This window comes from Helianthus annuus, chromosome 7 (assembly GCF_002127325.2).
Source record: "Helianthus annuus cultivar XRQ/B chromosome 7, HanXRQr2.0-SUNRISE, whole genome shotgun sequence".
Taxonomy (NCBI): Eukaryota; Viridiplantae; Streptophyta; class Magnoliopsida; order Asterales; family Asteraceae; genus Helianthus; species Helianthus annuus.
The window spans coordinates 8,745,571-8,771,220 of record NC_035439.2 but is presented as its reverse complement, the minus strand read 5'-3'; the positions used below and the strand labels follow the sequence as shown (position 1 = coordinate 8,771,220).

Below are 25,650 nucleotides of genomic sequence, written 5' to 3'. Positions count from 1 at the left end.
TATTGCACTGGAATAGTGTTTACAGGGTGTGCAAAATGGGCAGTGTTTTGCATATGTGGTGCAGGTGTATATTGGGAATAGTGCACAGTGCTTTATGTATTTTGAGGTCTAGGGCTAGGATGAGTAATGATTGGACCATTGTTTTGACTTCTACATTCTCTAGCAAAGTGTCCTAACCTGTTACACTTGTAGCACTTTATTTTGGGCTTATCCAACCCCACTTTTAAGTTCCCATGCAACCCTGGAAACTTTCTACATGTTCTCTTCTAAAATTTGCTAGTTCTTACACTAAGCAAAGCCAATTGGTGCAAAATTTCCATTTCCTCCATATCAGTGGGATCAAAGTGTTGGAGGTCATTGAGCTCAAAGGATAAGTTGTCAGAATTTTGGTTTTCCCCACTTGCTATAAAAGCATAGTTGGGTGAGTAAGGCTTAGAGTTATTGAAGGCTCCACCTGCAGTTATGTCAATGTAATGATCATAACTCTGGTCCTTACTACCACCAGATTCTTCTTGACCCAGAAGTGTTGTGTTACCAAAGGTGTAATCATCAGCAACCTTCCCAGATTCCTGCAACTTCTTTTTCTGGTTCAGCTCTCTCTCATAGGTGAGGAGCCGACCATGAAGTTGGGTCAAACTTAACTCTTTAGAACCCACAGAATTTCTGGTTACGAAAGTTATAATGCCCCACTTGTCTGGTAATGACCTAAGAAACCTACTATTTAAAGTGGACTTTGCAAATTCGACATTAACCAGTTTAAGTTCACTAATGAGACAGCTACATCTTTCAAACTGTTGGGTTAGAGGTTCTCCTTTGACATGACAAAACGTTTCATATTGTTGATTCAAAACCTCCCTGTTGTTTTCTATAACCTCTTCTGTTCCACCGAACTGCTCTTTTAGTGCATCCCAAAGCTCTTTGGCACTGTTACAGTGTAACAGTCCAGCATATATGTCATTTGGAATAGTTGAAGCCACAATGCTAAAAGCCTTTGCATCTAATTCAATTTTTTGAAAATCCTGATCTGAGTAATTTTCAAGGCGTTTAGGCACTTGGGCCTTGGGATCTTCTGTGTTAGGCACCATTGGAACATGTGGTCCAGAGATGACTGACTTCCAACAGCTGGTGTTTTGCTGAGCTAAAACATGGCCCATCCTATGTTGCCATATATTGTATTCTGATCTGACAAGCATAGGTGGCTTGAATAGTGTTCCGGTGTTATGAGGGTCCTGTGAGTGTGAAGTCATCTTGATTGTTTTACAGAAGTTTTTGAATAATCAACTTTATATGTGATTACTCTTTACTCTGTTTTTAACTGATACGAACAACTTTAGTATCAATGGATTTGAGCTGAACTTTTATGTCAAATTGATTGTTAGATCGAATTTGACTGTCCTATGCTCTGATACCAATTGTTAGGATCTGAGTTTGTTTGATTGTGTTGTTTAATTAAATGAATAATGAAAGAAGATAGATCAGAGGATAATTGCATTAGAAATTGAAGATAAACTTTATAACACAATCAAGAAGAATAGTTTTCAACAAACATGATTTCATTAGTCAAAATATTGTATCGATTACAAAAGTTTAACTATGCATGCATGTATACTAAACTCCCCCTCAGCCTGAGCTCACTAGTTTGTTCGTACAAGATGATTGGTGAAAGAGAGCTAATAGAACAGTACAGGTACTGTTCTATTTATAGTGCAAATCTAACCACTGAGCATCTAAGCTGACGTCACCTAGACAGTGACATCTAACAGACTAACAACCTCTAAACACTGATGCTAATAAACATTGTTACATTAAACAATTGATATACTAAGTGTTGATGCTCCCATCTGTTGTTGATGCTGAACCACTGATGTAGCAGAGCAGTGCTTTCCTCATAGGTTGATCAGGCCTTTGAATCAGCAGTACTTGGACTCCAACAGGGCTTTGACAATCATCAGTTGATAAGGTCTTCATCAGGGCTTTGTAACCAGCAGTCTTTAGGAAATAGTTGTTAAGTAGATCAGTCTTTAGGATGATCAGCCGATAGAAACACTGTCATTGGAGGGAACTTAGAACATGCACTGCTTATTGTGGATCAACTGTTGAGAACCATTTTTGTCTTTTGAATCATCTGTTCTCCAAGGATTGATCACATGGGCCAACATATATTCATCTGTGATCTGTCAAAAATCACCTACATATATCTAGGAGAGTCTAATACAGTGATCCGTTGGACGGCCATTTTCTTATTAGATTTTGTTCCAAGCTTTTTAGTCGCTACCCCGAGGGCATATTTGCGACGAGAAGTTTGTGATCTATCACAAGGTTCACATCAAATTTTCACTATTTGTTGAAAAAAAAAATCCTTTTTTTGCAAATCTATCCGTTGAATGTTTGTTATATACACTCCCTAGGCCTCTATAATGTTCACATTATTCGTTCTCAATGTCTCTCCATCACCTAATGTTCGATGGAATTGGTGGTCTCGAAACTCAAGTTTTCCAAATCCTTGATCTCTATATGGAACTTGTAAAGCGAAACTAAATCCAAAAACAAATTTATAAAATATAAAATAGTGATCATAAAAAGACATTACCCACATATATAAAACTAAATAAGTTACATAACACTATTTTCTAGAAGACAAATGGGACGAGCAGGCCGCATCAGAGAGTGCACGCGATGGCTGTACATGAGGCGACGCTTTTTTTTGTGATTATCTAGTGGGCACAGTCAAATGATGCACAACAATTCATTTCTCATATATGGTATTTAAGTTTCCCATTGTTTTGTGAGTAACTACTAAACTACCAAAAGTGTATCTAGTTTGGAGTGTCTTGCGCTTTCAAAACACTGCTTATACATGAACACCCCCCCCCCCCCCCCCAACCTCCACATGAGCCTGGAACGTATAATTCAGACTCAAGACATTAACTCAGCCTAAGTTGCCAAACATCGCGATTTAGTATTGAGAATTGTAGGTCAAACCCGTGGCAATAATCGCCAATATGCAGATCAATAATGATGGTAGTAAAGTAACATTCAAGAGTCTACTCTCACCCACAGACCCTCCTAATGTAATAGTAGCATCTGCAATCACTCTTGCTATAGTCCCGGCTTCAGTTGACAGTAGTCCACCGTTAAAAGTCCCACGAGATAGTCGCGATGACATTACACGCGATAAAAGTGACAAGTTCACACCTATGTATCAACATAAAATGTTTTTAAAGGGTTTCCCCGGCCCGGCCCGAACATGTTTAAAAATATATATGATTATAAAAGAATGTACCTTCTAAAACTTCAGCAGAAACAAACATAACAAGTCCTGATACGACATATTGAATCACGGTATAAGGCACTATAATGTGAAAACTTGCTGCAATTCCCAAACAAACCATGATTTCTGATGCTAGTAAAATTTGTCTGAAAAGGAATCAAATTGTTATCAAAGAAAACATACAAATAGTTAAAACTCTCAAGTGTACACAATTTTTTAACAAGTGTCAACATGAAAAATACATGACATTTATTGTTAATGCTTATAAATGTTAACGTATATTATACGCGTTATATCTATGAACAACTTGACAAATTGAACCTATTCATATCCATGTTAAGTTTCAATGTCTTGTGAAAAAATTCCAATATGCAAAAAATCTTTTAAAGTCAGTTTTTTAGAGCAAATAATGAAAAGGGTACATGATAATGAATTGTACCTGTCTTCAAACTTGTTGCTGATATTGCTTCCAACAATCATGTTCACCGGAAGAACAGTTAGGCCAAGGCATACAAGAAATATTGAAACTTGACTTGTAGTCCAGTGGAAGTAGTATGAAGTGATGACACTCGATTCTGCCAACAAGATCTCTGTTGCATACTTGAGCATGAAATATATAAACAACTGAACCTGATATTCATGGATTTGTCTTGTCAACATTCATCAAGAAATGATGATATGATATCAAACTTTACGCAGCTTCATATAAAGTTTAGTTAAACATGTCGCAAGTTGAAAACTAAAACGCTTGACTTTATATGTTATAGTGTATCATGTTTTAGAGTAAACTTGGTATAAACGCGTAAAGTGTATAAAAAAACAAACCTTTACAGAAGGTGTGAGTAACTTATATGCTGCACCTATGGAATTAATCGGTGCATGTGAGTCTTCTGAAGGCACTTCACTCATGTCACATTCTTGATCTTCGGCTACATCATCTTTGTGCGCTTGTGAACTTACAAGTAACGGTTGTGTTGCACCGTTTTCAAGCGCATCACTCTCTCCTAGACCTAAAATAAAGATCCAACCCCGTCAAAAATATAAATAAATATCATATTCCATCATGGTTATATTATATAGGGGTTTAAAATATAAACAGCAACCGCGTAAATATGAAATTCAGCATACTTGTGCTACATTCAGGCACATTAACAACTCCTTGAGAGAGATGACCGGGTTCTTTAAATGAAACCGAGAGCCATATCAAATAAAACACCCATGCGACAGCCATAACCCAACCAGGCGACGTGTTTTGGTTAATAGTGATCGTGTAAACCTTGAATTTAACTTGTAATAATCCAGCAATTGCAGGGCCACAAGCCATTCCAAGAGCACTAGCACTAACAAAACCGGCGGAGGCTTGCATTCGGATGTTGAGAGGTACACAATCACTTATATATCGCCGGTTCACCGCTCTAGCAGATCCAAGACTACACAATTACAAGCAAAAAAGTAAAATAATAAATCCTTTTTAAAAAATATATAAACATTTCATGGGTCATCTCGCATATTAAATACATACCCGCAAAACAGGCGGCCGAGTAAAAGCACGGTTATCGAGTCAAAATCATAAGCCAATGCATACATTACATTGCCCACAAAAAGAACAATGCTGCTAAAGATCAACGGTTTGAAGTACGATTTATTAGACCAAGCACTAAAATAAACCGAAGAAAATATCTGCGCAACAGCCATTGCACCAATAACAATCCCACAAACAGTTGGTGCAGCTCCTAGACTCGCGGAGTAATCATCTGCTGTTGGGACAATAATATATGTATTCACCATGTAAAGGAATGTGTTCACCAAGTTTAACAAAAGTGACACGAAATGGTATCTTTGATCATCAACAAGTTCTACGTTAGGCGTTGGTAATTCTTCGTGTATGATAAGAGCATGTTGCCCCAAATAAGTGAGGAAGTTTGTTGAGTGAGATAATCTGTCTACCGCCGCTTTTATGGAGTCGATCACAGGATCCTGCAAACCGAATTTACAAAATAAGTATATGATGTTACTCGACCCCGTCTATCTTGCCAACTGTAGGAAATGAGATAACCTGAAAAGGACGAGCCGGTTGATCATAAATCGACAGGTAACTCCCTTGAAAATCATCAAGTTCCGCTAGATTTCGAGATATGGCTCCCACAACCGCCCCTAAACCCTGAAATGCCATTAGATTTCATTCAAAATAAAATAAAGAAAACTAAATTTCTATTAAATGATCATATGGAGCGCCTTTATCGCTCTAGCAGAGGTGTCAGGCTGGTTAGCATGGTATTGGTGGGTCCCGTGAATTTACCAGTAATGTGAGTTTTCAAGCCAAATAATAAAAAAAGATGATATGGACTCGGGCAATTTACCACATGCTGGAAGACTTGTTGAAGCTGAGAATAAGGATGATTTGCACGCGTCTTAACATAATAATCGGTAAACCTGTATCCTAAACGTTTATCAAACTTTTTAAGTATCTTTCGAAGTCCGATTGCGTTTATCTCAACAAAAAATAGAAGCTTTAGTAGATCTCTTCCAATGTCTCTATAGGCTTCTTGTAAAGAAGCTATTCTCGGTAGATCAAGCTCGGTTTGAAGCATTTCTTGTTGTTCTCCAAGCTTGGCTATCCTGCCACCAAGAATCCCTTGTTGCTCCAATAGAAAAAGAACAATTTTTTCAATCTGCATAAATTTAAATAAAAAACAAAAACAAAACAAAACAAAAAAAAAAAAAGCAAACAAACAATCACTCGTAACATTCCAAAAACCAAAAGATATATTCATCGCGTACTTGATTATCGAGCATTCTTGAGAAGTCTTTGAGAACATATCTACGTTCATAGCCTCCGGTTTCAACTTGGCAAGCATATTGTTTCACTTTTTTCTTCATGAGCTTGTAATTGATGTAATATCTGATATATGCAAATATATATATAACCAAATTATTTTACAAGAAAACGAATAATATTAAAAGAAAGATCCAAATTATATACCCTTGCCATTCTTCTATTTGTCTGGCCTTCAACTTCTTCCCAAAAGCAACCATCTCTCACTAGTGCATAAACTGTAGTAATAATATATCGCGTTACCGACTACAAGAAACTAAACAAGAACATGATTTTATAACAAAATAAAGAATCATGCAATATGATAATTTGTTTATAGGAATTCAAGATTTTTCTTTTGAATTGTTTCAAGAGTGATCATTGATGTTTTAAAAGTTGATGAACCCTAAAGATAAAGAACAAACTTAAAGGTTGCAATATTTATATCATTTTTTGATTCAACAAATGAAACCCACTTAGGGTTGAGAATGAATGCACACACTAAATAAACACAATTTAAACAACAACAACAACACATACCCTTGTTGTATCTTCTTGAAACAACAACAAAAAAACATAAACAAAACAACCAAACACGTAGCAGATTTGTGTGTGTTTAGAACATGGGATCTTGATTAGGTTTGAATTTGCATGAATATGATAAAAGGATTGGCATGGAATAATATTAATTGGGTTTTCTGAATAATAATAAATTAATAAAGACGAGTGAGAATTGGGTGAATCGAATAGCATTTGCTATTCTTGCTAATTCTGCTGTGGGGAAGAAAGGGATCGTTGTTATGATCTTTGCAATCATTTTTTTTGTAACAGAAAATATATTTTGTTACATTGATGATGGTATATAATTTTACCAATATATTTTGTTACATTGATGATGCTATATAATTTTACCTTTAATTAAAAAAAAATACACGTAATAGACGTTTGATATTAATCCATGTAGCGACTGGCCCATTATACCAATTAATATAGTCAGTTTTTTTTATGAGAAGTTTACATATTTGTGTTATTCTCTCGTTTACAACTAACATATATAAAACGCGTTAGTGATATTTTAGGCGGAGCATTCTTTATGACATGGGAGTTTACACGTGGACAGAACATGACGATCTAGGATTTTGCATAAGGGTTACAAACACCCCTTTTGTTACAGTATGAAGTATAGGGGGGTAAAATGTAATAATGGTTTAGTAATAATAAGAAGGGTTGGGAGATCAATAGTTATAAGTCTAGGGGGTTAAATGTAATACAGGTTGTTGGTAGTTAAGAATCGTTGTAGCTGTATAACGACTTAATAAGATAGCTTGATTGATTGTGACTTCTTCTCTCTGTGTTCTTGTTTCTATCATATCAAGTGGTATCAGAGCTTTCGATCCTCGGAAGTTCTTGGATTCAACCCTAATTCGTTCAATTTTCGTTCAATTTCCATTCAATTGTAGCCGAATTGATCAATTGTTGATCAATTCATCCGTGATTTCATTTCGTTCTCTGTAATTGATTACTTGTTCAATCAATTACCCGAATCGCATCAATGGCAACTCGTAGTCAATTGTTAGAACAAAGAATTGCAGATCATGATGCTGTATTGCAAAGATTGGAGACAGCCACTGGGTCCAATTTAACAGAATTAGAAGCTATCAAATCGGCAATGAACCATAGTAATCAAGAAATTGAAGCTGTTAAGATTCAGTTAGATCTCAATTCCTCAAAATTGCAGTCACAAATGGAAGCAATTATGCAGGGAATTCAATCATTAAATGGTGCAAGAAATCATCAAACAGAAGGGTTGGTTAATCATCCATTCAATGATACAAGAGGGAACAATTATAGCTGTTTAGCCAAGATTGAATTCCCAAAATTCAATGGTACTAATGTAGAGGGCTGGTTATGCAGGTAGAGCATTTCTTTTCCATTGATGCTACTCCTGAGAATCAAAAGGTAAGATGTGCTATCATTCATTTAGAAGATATGGCTTTGTTATGGCATCAAGCATTTGTGACATCTAGAGGGGGTTCTAAAGCATTTGTGAGATCGAGATCTAGAGGGGGGTTCTATTGAGGATTTAACTTGGGGGGAATACAAGAATTTTATTTCTTCAAGGTTTGCTACGACAATGGATTGTCATGTTATGGCTGCATTAGCATCCATTAAGCAAACAGGTTCCATTCAAGAATTCTGCAATGAATTTGACTTAGCCTTGACCAGGGTAAGTATTCCGGAAGAATATGCTATTAGTCTGTTTTTGAGAGCTCTTAAACCAGAAGTGGGGAATCCTATTAAACTGTTGAGACCAAGAACCTTACCTGAAACATATATGTTGGCCAGAACCCAAACAGAAAACTTGACTTTGTTACAACCAAGTCACTATAAAGCACCCTACAAGCCTTCTTACAAACCTAATGATTCATATTCTAAATATGTCCTTAATCCTGCACCAATATCTTCTACCAATTACCCTTATTACCCGCACCCCCTATTAAACCAAGATACACCAAAACACTATCCACTAAAGAAATTGCAGAAAAAAGAGCAAAGGGGGAATGTTTGGGGTGCAATGAAAGGTATACCTCTACACATCAATGTAAAAATAAGCAACTGTTTTCCATTGAAATATGGGATGATGATGATGATGATGATACAGTAGAACAAGATGAATCTGCATTACAAGAGATGTTAGATCCACAGATATCACTGAATGCTATTATGGGAGTGATTTCTTATTCAACCATGAAGGTTATTGGATCTATTGGAACTAAGGTTTTACATATACTCATAGATTCAGGGTCTACACATAATTTTGTAGATGAAAAATTGGCTGCAAAAATGAGATGTCCTACAAAATAAATACCACCAATGAAGATCACAGTAGCTGATGGGTATCTGACGAGTTGTACAAAGATGTGTGAGAACATGAAATGGATGATGCAGGGGAGTTGGTTTACCACTAATGTGTTACTCATTCCATTGGCCAATTATGATATGGTACTAGGCATTCAATGGTTACAAGGTTTGGATGACATCACTTGGAACTTTAAAGATCTCACAATGAAATTTAAGGTTCAAAACAAGGTCTGTGAATTGAAAGGTGAAAAGAATAATGGAGTGTCTTTATGCACTAGTGAGAAATTGGATAATATCTTGTCAAACTGTCAAACTATAGTCAGTGCTCAGTTGTTCAGTATGCAGCCAGTAGCAGATCAAAGTGTAATTCATGAACCTGTGGTCCAAGGGAAGCAAGATCTGCAACAAGTGGATAGTTTATTACAAAAATATGAAATGGTATTTGCTACACCCACCACCTTACCACCTAAAAGGTCTTGTGATCACCAAATTATTCTCAAAGAAGGGGTCAATGTGATTGCTCAAAAGCCTTATAGATACCCTGCTGCCCAAAAAGATGTTATTGAGAAAATGACTCAGGAATTACTAGACATGGGAATAATCAGAGAGAGTACAAGTGCATTTGCAGCTCCAGTGGTATTGGTAAAGAAAAAAGATGGGACTTGGCGAATGTGTCTGGATTATTGGAAGCTCAATGAAGCAACTGTAAAAAATAGTTTTCCAATCCCTTTAATAGATGAACTACTTTATGAATTGGTGGGATCTACTATATTCTCCAAACTGGATCTGAGATCTGGATACCATCAGGTCAGAATGCACGAATCTGACATTCACAAGACAACATTTCGAACTCACCAAGGTCATTTTGAGTTCCTAGTTCTTCCTTTTGGACTCACTAATGCACCAGCCACATTCCAAGCTCTCATGAATACTACCTTCAAGCCCCTACTTAGGAAATGTGCATTGGTATTTTTTGATGATATATTAGTCTACAGTTCATCTCTGTCACAACACTTAAAGGATTTGGAAGCTATATTTGAACTTTTCAAATCCAATTCCTTGTTAGCTAAAAAATCTAAATGCACATTTGCTGGGTCTAGTGTGGAGTATCTGGGCCATGTGATTACAAAGGAAGGGGTAAGTACAGATCCTAAAAAGATTGAAGCAGTAGTTAATTGGCCTGTTCCTACAACAATTAAATAGCTGAGAGGATTTCTGGGCCTGGCAGGTTATTACAGAAGATTTATTAAATCTTTTGGATCAATTGCTAAACCCCTCAATAACCTGTTGAAAAAGGATGCATTTGGCTGGAATAAAGAGACTCAGCAGGCTTTTGAACAGTTAATAGTTGCTTTGACTACTGCACCAGTCCTAGCTTTACCTGACTTTTCTAAAGTCTTTATTCTTGAAACTGATGCCTCTTCTAAGGGTCTAGGGGCTGTATTGATGCAAGATAGCCATCCACTGGCATATGTGAGTAGGGGTATTTCTGTCAAACAATAAGCTATGTCTGTGTATGACAAGGAGCTATTAGCCATTTTAATGGCAGTCAAACATTGGCATCATTATCTGATGCTAAAGCACTTTATCATCAGAACAGATTAAAGGAGCTTGAAGTATTTGCTGGAACAAAAAGTTAGTACACCATTGCAACAAAAATGGTTAGCTAAACTTTTATGCTATGACTATGAAATTGTGTACAAAGAGGGAACTGAAAATAAGGGAGCTGATGCCTTGTCCAGAGTAGAAGGGTTAGCTTTGTTTGAAATGAACCTGAGCTCCATTGATCCATGTTTATGGACTCGTATTCAAAACAGTTGGCTGAATGATGACAAATTGCAACAAATTATTCAAAGTTTGACACAGGGAACTCAGGTCAAACATTGGACTTGGGATGGAACTATTTTGAAAAGAAAGAATAAAGTGGTGATTGGAAAAGATGATCAGTTAAGACAAGATATATTGCATTTGTGCCATTTTTTCCCCTGTTGGAGGTCACTCAGGCTATTACCCTACATTGCAGCGGCTAAAACAGTTGTTTTATTGGAGAAAATGTTATTCGGATGTGAAACAGTGGGTAAAAGCTTGTCAAGTATGTCATAGGGCAAAATATGAGCGAGTGGCAAGCCCAGGGTTCCTACAACCTTTACCAACTCCTAATTCAGTCTTTACTGACATTTCTATGGATTTCATAAGTGGGCTGCCAAAGGTCAATGGGAAAGACACTATCTTAGTAGTTGTGGACAGATTTACAAAGTATGGCCATTTTATTGCCATAGCCCATCCTTACACTGCCACTCATGTAGCTCGGGTAGTATTTGACAATATTTTTAAGCTACATGGATGTCCTAGTACCATTGTTTCGGATAGAGATCCTATATTCGTGAGCAGATTCTGGAAAGATTTCATGAAACTCTAAGGAATTCACTTGACATTTTCTTCTTCTTACCATCCACAATCAGATGGCCAAACGGAAGTTTTAAATCGATGTTTGGAGACATACCTCAGGTGCATGGTTATGGATGATCCAAAAGCTTGGCCTAAATGGTTAACCTTGGCTGAATGGTGGCACCAGTCACTCAGCTATTGGAATGTCTCCATATGAAGCCTTATATGGAATATCGCCGCCTATACATGTTCCATATATACCAAATGAAACAAAGATTGAATCTTTGGAAGATTTATTTCGAATGCGGGAAATCAAGATAGTTACCTTGAAGGCTAATTTGGAGAAGGCACGAAATCGAATGAAGCAATTGGCTGATAAGCATAGGTCTGATAGGCAGTTCAAGGTTGGAGATTGGGTTTATGTGAAACTGCAACCCTATGTTCAAACATCTCTTAGACAGCATTATAGTCAAAAATTAGGTCCTAAATTTTTTGGACCCTTTGAAATCTTGGAGAAAATAGGATCAGTTGCTTACCGTTTGAGCTTACCTGAGGACAGGGGCGGATCTAAGCCCACCGAGGGGGTTCTGTAATTTATAGTGTAAAACGATTAAAAAAACAGAGAAGGAACCCTTTAATATTTTTAAAAGGAACCTTTACTTAAACCTTTGTAGTGATGCACCGGTAACGCATGTGTTTTGTAACTTACAGGTCACGAGTTCGAGCCCTTTTACGTGTTTTAGTGAATATCTTTTTTCTTGTTTTTAGCTTGTTATTACATGATTGTGTGGTTGGATTTACCAAGGGGTAGGAAACACGTTGGGAGTTTTACATTTATTTGGATGTAAAATGGGGTGGGCTACTACTGGGTTTACCTTTACAATTGATCCATTTATTTATTTTGTGGGTTAAATTCATTGATTAACCCACCGAATTCTCAAACTATTGTTAAATATGACAACTTAACTTTAAGCAATTATGTTAATAATAAGGATTATTGATGAATTATATACAGAGACTCGTAACTTTATATTTCTAAAATGGAAAAAATAATAAATAATGTTAAACAACCACTTTGGTTTACATCAAAACGAAATCGTAAACGAGACCCTGTATATTTCAAACCAGCCCAACGAAACGACTTTCTTCCGTTTGAACAATTCAACGTTTAATGAACACCCTTAGTGGTAATAGAACGAATAATAGATCGTTTCGTTCGTTTAAAAGTCATTTCCATATATTAGTCTCACTCGTAATAGGATTGGTGATGATAGATACATGAACGATTCCTTGGTAATAGAACGATTATTGCATTTGCTACATTAAAGGGAGTTATTACAACACGTTTTCATCAAGAATGTAATGCAAAGTTTTCAAAGTATGAAACCTCGTAGAGAACAACCGTAGATATGTTCTTTTATTCATAAAGACCAACTTATTTACATTACGTGTTTTTAAATTTATCATGACGATTCTTTTTGATTGTTGTACCGTATTTTTATTATGTGACGAACCTTACCCGACCCGAATTGTTGAACCGACCCGATTTTTTTATGTTCGGACATATGAAATTGGAACATATTAAAAAGTGAACCCCCTGCAAAAAATTCCTAGATCCGTCACTGCCTGAGGAATCAAAACTGCACCCCACATTTCATGTATCTTTACTTAAAGCAGCTCCGGGACCAGAATGTCACACCATTACCGGAATTACCAACTGTGTCGGTACAACCAAGAGCTATTATCGATCGGAAATTGTTAAAGAAAGGGTCACGAGCCAGAGTACAGGGGTTAATTCATTGGCAGGGGTTACCGGTGACTGAGGCGACATAGGAAGATCTTGAAGAATTGAAAAAGCGTTTCCCTAATTTTGAATTTTGAGGACAAAACTCGTGTTAATGGAGGGAGTATTGTTACAGTATGAAGTATAGGGGGGTAAAATGTAATAATGGTTTAGTAATAATAAGAAGGGTTGGGAGATCAATAGTTATAAGTCTAGGGGTTAAATGTAATACAGGTTGTTGGTAGTTAAGAATCGTTGTAGCTGTATAAGTAACGGTATTAACGACTTAATAAGATAGCTTGATTGATTGTGACTTCTTCTCTCTGTGTTCTTGTTTCTATCATATCACCTTTGGACTCATCATCATCGATGAGCATGTCCTACCATTATAAACAAACATGAGCGGCTTTGATACCACGTGTGACATCCGATTTCTCATGTCAACCAGTATTGTCCAATTTACCCACGATGGTCTCATATATTTGTGTTTTTCGTTTAATGAGTAGAAGCTTACCAAAAGGTCACCAATCCAAGCACACATAACCCTGGAGTTGTTGTTCTATCCACAGACAATGCACTCCAAAAGAGACTTAAAAACACTACTCATGTATTACAGTTTTGGATGGTCGATTTGATAGTTTTAACATATGAATGACATACCCACTTTATCTTCTTATTTTTCAATTTTTTCTTCCAAAAGAGACTTAAAAACACTACTCATGCAGACATACAACAAAAGTTTTCATAGCTAATAAAAAAAAAACTGCTCTCTAGTTTAAATTCAACCGCAACCGATGGTACAACTTTGCATCTCATTTATAAATGATACCTACAATATGCACCCACAAGTTTCCCAAAGTTGTACATAAACTGACCTTGACTCGCACCATTCTGCTTACCCGGTTCATAAGTTACCTTCACGGTCATATCCATTATGACAATGACCCACTGAACCACCTCACTTGGTGCACAATTGCTTTTGGTTGATGGTGCATCAATGAGAGGGAAGATTAAAGTGTCATTAAACACCGGTCGCATGTTCAAGCAACAGGAGCATATTCTTTAATAGCGGCTGCAAGCTTGTCCCTATCCTCCTCGCTCTTTGTCCTTATCAAAAACGTCCGTGCAACAACTTTACTATTCTCACTCCCGTTATCATCCTATAAGATTAAAACACAGTCATTTGATTAACTTGTTTAAAACAAAAAAAAAAGAAAAAAAAAAGAGTAAACTGCTATTTTGGTCCCTGTGGTTTGGTCACTTTTGCCACTTTAGTCCAAAACTCAAACTTTTTGCATCTGGGTCCCTGTGGTTTCAGTTTTATTGCCATTTGGTCCAAAAATGAAATAATATCATATTTGTCTTATAAAATCCTGCTATTTTGTCATTTTCCGCATGGGCAAAATGATCATTTCTTTTTATAAATAAATACCATATTTTATAAGACAAACATGACCTGATTTGCCTCTGAGGAAAATGACAAAATTGCCGGATTTTATAAGACAAATATGATCTGATTTCATTTTTGGATCAAAATGGCAATAAAACTGAAACCACAGGGACCCAGATGCAAAACGTTTGAGTTTTGGACTAAAGTGGCAAAAGTGATCAAACCACAGGGACCAAAATGGCAGTTTACTCAAAAAAAAAAATCATATGATGAATCTATTGTATATGAACAATTAACGTACGGCGGTATGAAAAATAGCAACAATGGAGTTCTTTTGCAAGTTTGTCTTTATGCCTGGATATAACAACGCGTTAAGAAGCAATCTTCCCACCTGTCATAAGTAGCATACAAAATAAACTATTATGATATATAATAACAGCAGACGTTATATACATAAAGGGAAATAAAAAAAAGAGAAGAAAAGTACATCATTTCTAACAAGAACTGTGGGTTTGGAGTCCTTGGTTCCTTTGGTTACACCTTCTTTGCATTTGATAGATAGTTGTCCTGTGCCTCTATCTTTCCATGCATCTTTATCCGTTGGATCGGTTGACTGAACAGATAGATGAGAAAGTCAGTTTTGATAATATGAAGCTTAATTGTGTAAATTATTCACAAAATGATAATATTTATGTTTAAAATTATGTATATATACATACATATATATATATATATATATCCCGGTGTGTCCATTTCAGAACCAATACTATGTTGAGAACCGCATAAGCCACGAATACATTGTACATAGCGCAATGGGAAGGGTAAATTAAAAAAAAATGGTATATGTTCTCTCCATACTCTTTCTTTAATTTGTTCTTCTCCTCTCTTGAATTTTTCAAAAAGAAGTATAAAAAAGTGCACATATTATAGTCTATACAAAAGACTATAAGTACCACATTTTTTATTAATAAATCTTATATTAAAATCTACATGCATTTACTCCATTTATTTAATAACTAGTACAAGGGTTAGAGCATTTCTCGCACTTAAGGCTGCAAACGAACCGAACGTTCAGCGAACAATTCCTGAACCGTTCGGCGGGAAGTTTGTTTGTGTTCGTTCGTTTAATAAATGAACAAAAAATTTCGTTCATTTAGTTAAATGAAGTAACATGAACAGAGGCCGTGATCGTTCATTTATGTTCGTGAACGTTCGGTAACGTGTTCATTTATGTTTGATAGTTTCATTAATGTTTTTGTTTTTATATTATAATTTTTTTAAAACAAAACACCGACAAACAAAACATTATAGCTTATTTTGTGTTCTTTTGTTTTCATTTGTGTTCATTAACATTAGTTTGTGTTCATGAACGTTCGTTTGTGTTCGTCACCTAAAATCACAAACGAACACTAACACGTTCATTTCCTTAACAAATAAACACGAACAGAAAATCTCATTCGTTAAGTGTTCATGAACACATATATTATTTTAACAAACGAACACGAACAAGGCCCTGTTCGTTCGGTTCTTTTGCAGCCCTACTCGCACTTCTCAAAATATTATTGGTTTCGATATGAACGCTCCTTTATATATAGCACACTCTCCCAATCCCGAAAATACTCCAACATTTATGATGTTGGATTATCTGAAATGAGTGCAAGTTTCCATTTATGAAAAGTTTCCCTTCTATACATGCATTCGGCATCAACCTTGTCAAGTCAAAGCATTGTAACTTTTTCTGGTACAAAAGTTGACAAAAAATGCTTTTATTATTACCTTGACATAGAGCTTACATTTGACTTCATGCACCACAAGTACTCCAGTCTCTTCGGTCTTCTTCACAGATGGGCTGCTTGGCTGTTCGGTCTCATCATCTGTTAGTAAGAATAAACATAACGGTCACTCGACACAATATAATTTCATAATATATGTTGCAAAAATAAGAGTAAAAATAGTTATGTATCTTACCACCATCAGCGTCGTTTGAAGCATCGGGCTTCACAGGAATTGAACTCTGTCCCCCTGAGAGAAGAAAATCCAAACAAGTCAAAAATAAGAAATATATGTGTCCACTAGCTGTTCATGAACACTTACTGAACGAGATTTTATGTCCGTATTCGTTTGTTAAGGAAATGAACGTGTTCGTGTTCGTTTGTGTTTGTTTGTTAATCTTAGGCAAAGAACAAAAACGAATATTGATGATTCATGAACATAAACTAATGTTCATGAACACAATTGGACACAAAGGAACACAAACAAGCGTTCATGAACAGAATATATAATACATTGACACTTGTTAAATATTTTATTTGTCAGAATTTTGAAGTATTTATATAAAATATAAAAGCTAAAAACACTAATGAACTATCGAACACAATCAAACATAAACGAATGAACGCTGTCTCTATTCATGTTTGTTCATTTAACTAAACAAACAAAATTTCTTGTTCGTGTTCGTTTGTTTAATAAACGAATGAACACAAACGAACTTCCCACCGAAAGGTTCACAAACTGTTTGCTGAACGTTTGGTTTGTTTGCAGCCCTACATACATTATATAAGAAAGAATAGAATGCATAAAATAACACATAATAACAGGACAAAACGCCTACCAAACGAAAAAGGAGATTGATTGTTGGAGGGTGGCGCAGACGAAAAAGAAAATTGATTGTTGGAGGGTGGCGCGGGCAAAAAAGAAAATTGGTTGTTAGAGGGTGGCGCAGGGGCCCGCGAGCTTGTGAAACTTGAAGTCGCAAATAACGGGGTCGATGCAGGAGCGGTTAGAGTTTTCTCTTGAAATGGAACATTTGTAACATCTTTATTTTCCGTAGCAAGTTTCTTCTGAGCAGCATGTGATCCATGTTCTAACAAATTTTCACTCTTTGCAGGATTTGATTTAAGCCAGTTGACAACATCACTGAATTTTTCCTATTTCAAGAACATCATCAACAAATGAAACGACTTTTTTCCATAACTAAAATTCAAAAACTCTCGTATTCGAAAATACGCTACCAGAATGCCTGAAGCGTGCGTTAGGTAGTCAGTAACTCCATCTTCCCAAAGCTCATCGGGATGATTCTGTAACTGAGATTGAACCCAACTGCTCATAATAACACGATTAAAACACAAACTTAGCATACGCTATCATAGATATCATCATATAACCTACTAAACTATCAAAAGCAGATTACAGACCTTGCAAATTGGTTATTGAGAGCTCTCACATGTTGTCTTGATGATTCAGCACGATGCATATCCAACGATGGGACCGTGATTGATTTCGGTTGAGACGATGTCGCCCACGGAGCATTAATTTGTGGTCCCACCATAATTTTTTTACTCTGGAATCACATAAATACAGTAACAAATCAAACAAACATACATACATTTTCTCTTCCAATTCATTAATTCTATTTTCCAGCATCTAAATCTAGCATAAAAAATCAATTTCCTACAACTTTCTACATAGGATCTCAAATTGCATTGATTCATGGTCCTACCATACCTTTCTTACTCTGAAATCACATAATACAGTCAAAAAAAAAAAAAAAAAAAAAAAAAAAAAAAAAAAAATTGGATACATTTATATCCCTCAATTCACTAATCCTAATTTCCAGCATCTAAATCCATCAAAACACATCCATTTCCGCATAGCATCTCGAATTGCATGAATTTGTAATCGTACCATAACTTCCTTACTCTGAAATCAGTAATACAGTCAAAAATCAACAATCATGCATACATTTCACTCTTCCAATCCACTAATTCTGATTTCCAGCATCTAAATCTACCAAAACAAATCAATTTCTACAACTTTCTACATAGCATCAATTTGTGGTCCTGCCATAACTTTTCTACTCTGAACTCACAAAATACAGCCAAAACTCAACAATTATGCATACATTTCAGTCTTCCAGTTCACTAAATCTAGCAAAACAAATCAATTTCCACAATTTTCCACATATCATCTCAAATCAGAAGCTAAAAATCACACAAAAAGAGCTAAAATTGCACAAAATCCAACAAAAATCAACAATATGAAACAAAATCAATCAATTATGCATACATTTCATTCTTCCAATTCACTAATTCTACTCTCCAGCATCTAAATCCAGCTAAACAAATCATTTTTCCACATAACATCTCAAATCAGAACCCAAAAAAACACATAAAAACAGGTAAAATTACAAAAATTCCAACAAAATGCAACAAAATCAATCAATTATGCATACATTTCATTCTTCCAATTCACTAACTCTAATCTCCAGCATCTAAATCCAGCTAAACAAACCAATTTCCACCTTTTTCCACATAACATCTCAAATCGAACCATAACACACACAAAACCACCTAAGATCCCACAAAATCCAAATAAAATGAACAAAACGCATCAAAATCAATAAATTAAACTTAATGAAATAAAAAAGAAAGCACAATTTCAAAACATACAATCGAATTAGTGTCTGCGTTAGCTTCCGATACACCGAGCCGCTTAGTTCCTTTCATGTATCAGCAAAACCTTTGAGGATTCAATTGATCGAATTAGGGTTCCTGAGTTGATTTGAACAAAAAAAAATCCCCTTTTTTGCCGTATAGATCACAAACTTTCTGTTTCTAGGGTTTTGGTTTTCAAATGAACAAAGTTGTTATAATGTGTGGGTAGGTACATGGGAGTGTGTGAGTTTATAGCCGTTGAATTTGGGTGGGGTGTGAAGGTTTAATCCTGGCCGTTGGATGGTGTGCGGTGTAGGCATGTGGTATTTGTCGGGCCATATAAGAAGTTGTTGTCTTTCATGGCATGAAGAATGTAACCCATGTTTGTTTGTGATGTTGACCCATTGTTGTATGATTTCATTTAAATCGATAATCACGTGTAATTATGTATCATTGATGGTGACAAATCCATTGAGGGGTTTGATCTTGAGCCACACCCTGATTTTTATTTGCTTGTTACTTCAGCGAGCTAATTCGTGTGAAGGCAGTACGGTTTCCGGGGGAATGCCTTAACCAAATCTGACCAACCCAGCGCGGACCCAGTTAAAACAACGTATGTCTAGACAGATCTTGGTTAGGGCCGCCGATTAGGCGGTGTGACAATGGATCACCCATAAAAAAGTCACTGTTCTAAAAAAAACGTGTGATTATGTGTTGTTTTGAGATTTCTTAAATTTGTTGTAGAAAAAAATTATTAACAACACGCCCTCACTAGCAAGAAATAAGTTTTTATTTTTTTTTGAAAAGGGCGGATATCATTGAAATTAAAAAAAAAAAAACCTTAAGCAAGCTGCTCAAGTTTGGGTACAGTACAGAAAAGTATTACAACAGAAAACACACAATAGTCATTTCTATGAGCATCAATGACAAAGAGAACGTTAATAAACCTTGAATTCACTCCATAACTTCCAGTCCAGTTGCAATGATTCCGCCGGAGAGCTGACCCAGTGATATGATAGAGCCTTTCTCTTGCCAATTATCTTTAAAATGTCGTGTTTCCTGCTGTTGAAAATTGTGTCATTCCTTGCCTTCCATAATGCCCAACACACAGTTTCCAACACTGTGTAGATCGCCTTTTTTATCCGACCGGTTAACTGAAGATTCTGGATGAAACTCAAATAGTTCCACAACACTCACGAGGTATCTCGCCGAAGGAGTTTTAATCCATAGCGAAACTGCCACCCAGACTTGATAAGCGTATTCACACGAAATCATTAAGTGATCCACCAATTCCAATACCATGTTGCACATGACACACGTAACAGACAGCAGTGAGATGTTTCTTCTTTAAAGCGCCTCCCTTGTCAGAATCCGATTTAGGACAACCCTCCATAGGAAGTAATTTATCTTCTTAGGGATCTAGTTAACCCACTTCAGCACTTTTGTTTTAGGAATAATAAGCATGTTATCTAGTTCATTCCTCAGCTCGCACACCCGAAACATTACCTTAGACTCACCCGATTGCCACAACCATTCATTAGACCCGAAGCCCATCCTTTGACTTTCCAGCAAATTTAAACAAATATTCCCGTCAGCATGTTCGCTTAGATTAGACAAACAATTCGTACTTCCCCAAAATCATGATACTTTACCTTGTATTACACAATATCTTTGCTGCACCCTACAATGCTTATCTGATTCTAATGCAAACAGATCTGGAAAAAGGACCCGTAGAGGAGTGTCACCCGTCCAATTATTTAACCAGAAATAAGTTTTGTCCCCACGACCCATTTTTAAAGAGAGCCTGTTATGTACATCAACTAGACGGTTCCCAGAGGACTTTCCCATATTCACGATGCCTTTCCATACGCCACCTAATAACCCGTGTATTGCACTAATAACCCGTGCCCAAAGTTAAGTGTTTTCGTTTTTAAACCTCACGCTCCATTTGACCATTAGCGCCATATTTTTTGACAAAAGACTACCAATGTCCAAACCACCTTGTTCAATTGGTGCTATCACTTTGTACCATGGAACCCAACTTATTTTGTTGTTGTCTAGACAACCACCCCATATAAATTTCGTCTTATCTTTTCCTATCTTTTCACCACATCCACCGGCGCATTAAACAAAGAGAAATAGTACGTTGGTAAATTACCTAATACCGCCTTTATTAGGGCCACCCGTCCCCCGAATGAGAGAGTCCTAGCTTTCCATTGTGATAATTTAGATTCAAACCTGTCAATTACAGGCTTCTAATTTTTTTTTTTTTGCTAAACCCATATTTGCCCTAACCGGTAGGCCAAGATAATTGAAAGGTAACATACCTGTTTTACAATCAAGAATGGAAGCCATATAAGAAATTTCGCCAAGTTCTACCTCGACCCCCGTATAATTGACTTTTTGAGAAGTTTACCTTTAGTCCCAACGGCAAGTGGAAACATCTAAGTAGTCATTCCAGGTTATGGAAGTTCACTTCGGACCATTCTCCCACAAATAGGACATCATCCGCATAAAGTAGATGAGAAATAGTCGGTCCCACACTCGATGTTTTCATACCTTTGAAGATCTCCAATTCTTTAGCACTCTTTGTTGCCACATGTAGAGCTTCCATGGCTATGACAAAAAGAAGAGGAGACAACGGGTCACCTTGGCGAACACTGATGTGTGCAAAATGTAACATATAAATTACATCAAATGAGGCATAAAACTAACCCTTTTTAGTACTAATGTTGGAAAAAGTGTGTTTTTGTCTTCCTTTTGAATTTACAGGATCAAATGAGCTTAAACGAACAAAAGAAACAATTATACAGCCAAAAGCAACATAAATACAAAGGAAAGGAATAAACGTGACATGTCTGACCTCTCGGCAGCATCCCCAAAGCAAAAGCAAAAGCAAAAACAAGACAACAGAAGACTAACCACGGGGGCGTGGTCAGGAGCCTGCAGAAAAGACAAACCTGTAGAAGTTTCTACGCCCACCACGGGGGCGTGCCCAACTCAACACGGGGCGTGGTCAATGCAAAGATACGCAGAATCTTGCAAAAACTTTATAGTATATATACGCTGCTGACCACGGGGCCGTGCCCACTAGACACGGGGTCGTGTCTAACCCTCTGCTGACACTTGCATTTAATGAACGAAGAGAAAAGGCTAGCCACGGGGGCGTGCCTACTGGACACGGGGCTGTGGCCAGAGCTCTGTGCAGGCTATAAAAAGGGGTGCTTGGTTCACTTCAAAGACATCCCTTGGCAAACCACTACTCTCCCACTTTGCCACCACTCCTCCACCATTACAACACCAACACCCACCGGCCACCACCATCATCCATCATCCATCTTTAGAGTGTATAGTCTTGGGATCCAAGATTGATCGTAAGGGTTCTTGCCAATCAAAGGCCATGTTTAGTTAAGCCTCTTACATCACTTGGTGAAGACAAGCATTTAATGTCTTACTTTTGATTTTTAATCTTCGGCACTTTTTATTTGGTTTCGTATTAATGACTTTAGTATCTAGTTTCTTATGTTGAAGGTGAATTTTCTTTATCATTTGTCCGTGGTGTCTTGGTGTTACTTTACTATCTATATAAAGTAAAAGATTGCATCATTCATGTCTCTACGGTCTATATAGAGTCATGTTGGCTACCTGGTCGGGGGTTAAGGGAATGGTTTAGTAAGGTTCTTGCCTTGTTCAGTGTATAGATCCTGCAAGGACCTGGTTCAAGCTTACTAGGACCTCCTTCAATACCCACTGGTATTGGATGGAGGGGGTGCGAATAGCTTGAATCCCTCATATGTAAACTACTATTAATACATTAAACCGGCTACTTGGGATTGTATCCCTTCTGACTCAAACCACTTAGCCGAGGGTAACGTCACCTTCAAAAGAGGGGCATACCACTTTTCGCATTAATAACTTAATTAATTATCTTTCAACATGCCGACCCTTTGGGATTGTATCCCTGCTGACTCAAACCACTGGGTTGAGGTAACGTCACCTTCAAAAGAGGGGCCTACTACTATAACTAAGATAATCTCTTAAAAAGTCCGAAAGTGCGAAAATCATCAAAGGATACATTAAAGGCGAGTCGGATCCAAGTGATTCATCTTGTCTATCTGTTTTTATTTTATTTTTATTTCTGCATTTTTAGTTTTTATTTTCATGTTTCAAAACTTTTCTCAAAAATTTAGATTGATTAGACGTTAAGGATAAACTGGTACTAAAAGCTCTTGTGTCCTTGGACGACCTCGGTACCTTACCGACGCTATACTACGCTCACGATGGGTGCACTTGCCCAAGTGTGTGTTAAGTGTTAGTAGAATATCGTGTTTTATAAATTTAAAACTTGATTAACGCGTAAAATGGGCTTAAAATATCAATAAAATCATATCACACCGAACGCACACCAACACCTCTTTGGATATTGAATTCCAAAGTAGGTGACCCGTTGACTAGTATAGATGTTCTTGCCGAAGATAAAATACCCATTACCCATTTCCTCCATAAAGCCGGGTGTTGGACCGGTTACGTGACCCTAAACAGTCAAGTTGAGTAGTTCATCATCATTTACAAAGGCGGAATCAATGCAAACAATGTCAAACAGCTTGTTTCCTTTCAATCTTTTACTTTATTGATTAATCCTGAGCTTTTACACAGTCAAATGACACACGGACAGCACCTCGGCTCAGAAACACACACCTAATTCCGCTCCAAATGAACACATCCTACACATATATATAGGGTGCCTGAATCCGCTTGAAATAGGTTCAAGCGGAACCTTTGTTTTCGCTCCAACAGACTCAAGCGGAATCACTAGTGACGGTTCAAGCGGAATTACAAACTAAACTGATTTCGCTCCAAGTGACCAATGTCACTTTCAAGCGGAATTAACTCTAAATACATTTTCTTGATTTTTGTGCACTGTTCAATCCTTTCTAGACCTAAGACTCGATTAAGACGTAGTTAACAGACACTGGATGCACCAACAGACTCCCCCTTGGATGTTGATGAAGTCTTTGGCGTCGAGTCTTCAGTCTTTGTCTTTTTTCCAAATTGTCTTCTCATAAAAGCTCTCTTCAACTCTTCAAACTTCAATCTTCAATCTCCCCTTTGAATGTTGATCCAGAATTCAGACTCCCCCTTTCACAGACTCCCCCTCTCGATAAGCTGGGATCCAGGGTCGTAATCTGGCTCAAACTTTAACATTTTGTTGCCTTGGGGATGTTGTAACCTGTTTCTCAAACATATAACATTACAATCTATACAAACTAACAAAAATTTCAACTGTTCATCAGTTTTAGAAATCCACTTAAGTATTCAGGTCCAAGTTAATGACCCTGATTACTCAATTAATCTACCAAGTCCAACTTAATGACCTTGGTTGATTGATGTGTGTCGGTGTATATATTATTTAGATGTATAATTAAGCCCTTTTTTTACACCTTTAGCCAAGTTTTAAATTTATAAAACACGATATTTACTAACACTAAACACACATATGGGCAAGTGCACCCATCGTGGACGTAGTATAGTGTTGGTAAGATACCGAGGTCGTCCAAGGACACAAGAGCTTTTAATACCGGTTTATCCTCAACGTCTAATCAAATCAAAAAGTTAGAAAAATGATTTTAAACTAAGAAAATAAAAACTAACTAAATGCTGAAAAATAAAAATAAATAAAAACAGATAGACAAGATGAATCACTTGGATCCGACTCGTGTATTAGTATAACCTTTGTTTATTTTCGCACTTTTGCACTTGTTTAAGAGATTATCTTAGTTATTGTAGTAGGCCCCTCTTTTGAAGGCGACGTTACCCTCAACCCAGTAGTTTGAGTCAGCAAGGATACAATCCTAAAAGGTTGGATTATTGGAAGATAATGAATTAAGTTATTAATGCAAATTATGGTAGGCCCCGCTTTTGGCGGTGACGTTACCCTCGACTAAGTAGTCTGAGTCAGCAGGGATACAGTCCTAAATAGCCGGGTTATAGTATTAATAGTAGTTAACTTATGAGGAGGTCAAAGAGTTTGGATCCCCGCCATCCAATACCTATGGGCATTGAAGGAGATCCTACTAAATTTGACCCAGGTCCCTTGCAGGACCTCTAAACGCTGAACAAGGGCAAGACCCTTACCAAACCGTTCCCTTAACCCCCGACCAGGTAGCCAACATACCTCCATATAGACCGTGGAGATATGAATGGTGAAAATCTTTTATTTTATGTAGACAGTAAAATAATGTCAAGACACCACGGACAAACGATAAGGAAAGATCACCTTCAACATAAGTAACTAGTTATTAAAGTCATTAATACAAAACCAAATAAAAAGTGCAAAAGATTAAAAATAAAAAGTATTATACTAAACACTTGTCTTCACCAAGTGATGTAAGAGACTTAGGCAAACATGGCCTTGATTGTCAAGAACTCTTACGATCAATCTTGGATCCCGAGATGACTCACACACTCTACGATGGACAATGGATGATGGTGGTGGATGATGGTGTTATGGTGGTGGTGGGTGGTGGATGAAGTGTGAGAGAGGTGGTGTGCCAAGGGATGGATTGGAATGAAGCCAAGCACTCCTATTTATAGGCTGAACAGAAGGCTGGGCACGGCCCCGTGTCCGCTGGACACGCCCCCGTGCCCGTCTGACACTATCTCTCTTCATTAATTGTAATTCGCAATTACAATTAATGCGCCTGCTGT

General features: G+C 37.0%; 2 protein-coding genes across 3 annotated transcripts; both read right to left on the bottom strand.

Moving 5' to 3' along the window:
• Positions 1-2,871: 2,871 nt before the first annotated feature.
• On the bottom strand, positions 2,872-6,168 carry LOC118480522 (SPX domain-containing membrane protein At4g22990-like). The gene is made up of 9 exons (XM_035975474.1): positions 6,053-6,168; positions 5,632-5,943; positions 5,328-5,432; positions 4,794-5,248; positions 4,400-4,701; positions 4,097-4,281; positions 3,711-3,901; positions 3,284-3,417; positions 2,872-3,195 (listed from the first exon to the last, which is right to left on the bottom strand). Exons 1-9 carry the CDS (start codon positions 6,149-6,151, stop codon positions 2,957-2,959), a joined length of 2,022 nt encoding a protein of 673 aa, XP_035831367.1. The 5' UTR covers positions 6,152-6,168; the 3' UTR covers positions 2,872-2,956.
• A 7,615-nt stretch (positions 6,169-13,783) lies between these two features.
• On the bottom strand, positions 13,784-19,160 carry LOC110867794 (nucleoporin NUP152). 2 transcript variants are annotated; one of them, XM_035975472.1, is made up of 9 exons: positions 18,958-19,160; positions 17,704-17,849; positions 17,521-17,608; positions 17,121-17,436; positions 16,478-16,531; positions 16,286-16,383; positions 14,997-15,122; positions 14,811-14,900; positions 13,784-14,279 (listed from the first exon to the last, which is right to left on the bottom strand). In XM_035975472.1, the coding sequence occupies exons 1-9, from the start codon at positions 19,012-19,014 to the stop codon at positions 14,160-14,162; spliced, it is 1,095 nt and encodes a 364-aa protein (XP_035831365.1). In that variant the 5' UTR covers positions 19,015-19,160; the 3' UTR covers positions 13,784-14,159. The 2 variants fall into 2 exon arrangements, with proteins under 2 accessions (XP_035831365.1, XP_035831366.1); XM_035975473.1 differs by lacking the exon at positions 18,958-19,160 and adding an exon at positions 18,741-18,858.
• Between the last annotated feature and the right edge of the window lie 6,490 nt (positions 19,161-25,650).

Coding starts and splice junctions, on each gene's coding strand:
- LOC110867794 (XM_035975472.1), bottom strand. CDS start 19,014: ATGAAAGGAACTAAGCGGCTCGGTGTATCGGAAGCTAACGCAGACACT. Junction 17,850..18,957: donor ACGCAGACACTAATTCGATT/GTATGTTTTGAA, acceptor ATGTGATTCCAG/AGTAAAAAAATTATGGTGGG. Junction 14,901..14,996: donor CAGTTCTTGTTAGAAATGAT/GTACTTTTCTTC, acceptor TACTTATGACAG/GTGGGAAGATTGCTTCTTAA.
- LOC118480522 (XM_035975474.1), bottom strand. CDS start 6,151: ATGAAGAAAAAAGTGAAACAATATGCTTGCCAAGTTGAAACCGGAGGC. Junction 4,702..4,793: donor CTCGGCCGCCTGTTTTGCGG/GTATGTATTTAA, acceptor GTAATTGTGTAG/TCTTGGATCTGCTAGAGCGG. Junction 3,196..3,283: donor TTCTGCTGAAGTTTTAGAAG/GTACATTCTTTT, acceptor GTTGATACATAG/GTGTGAACTTGTCACTTTTA.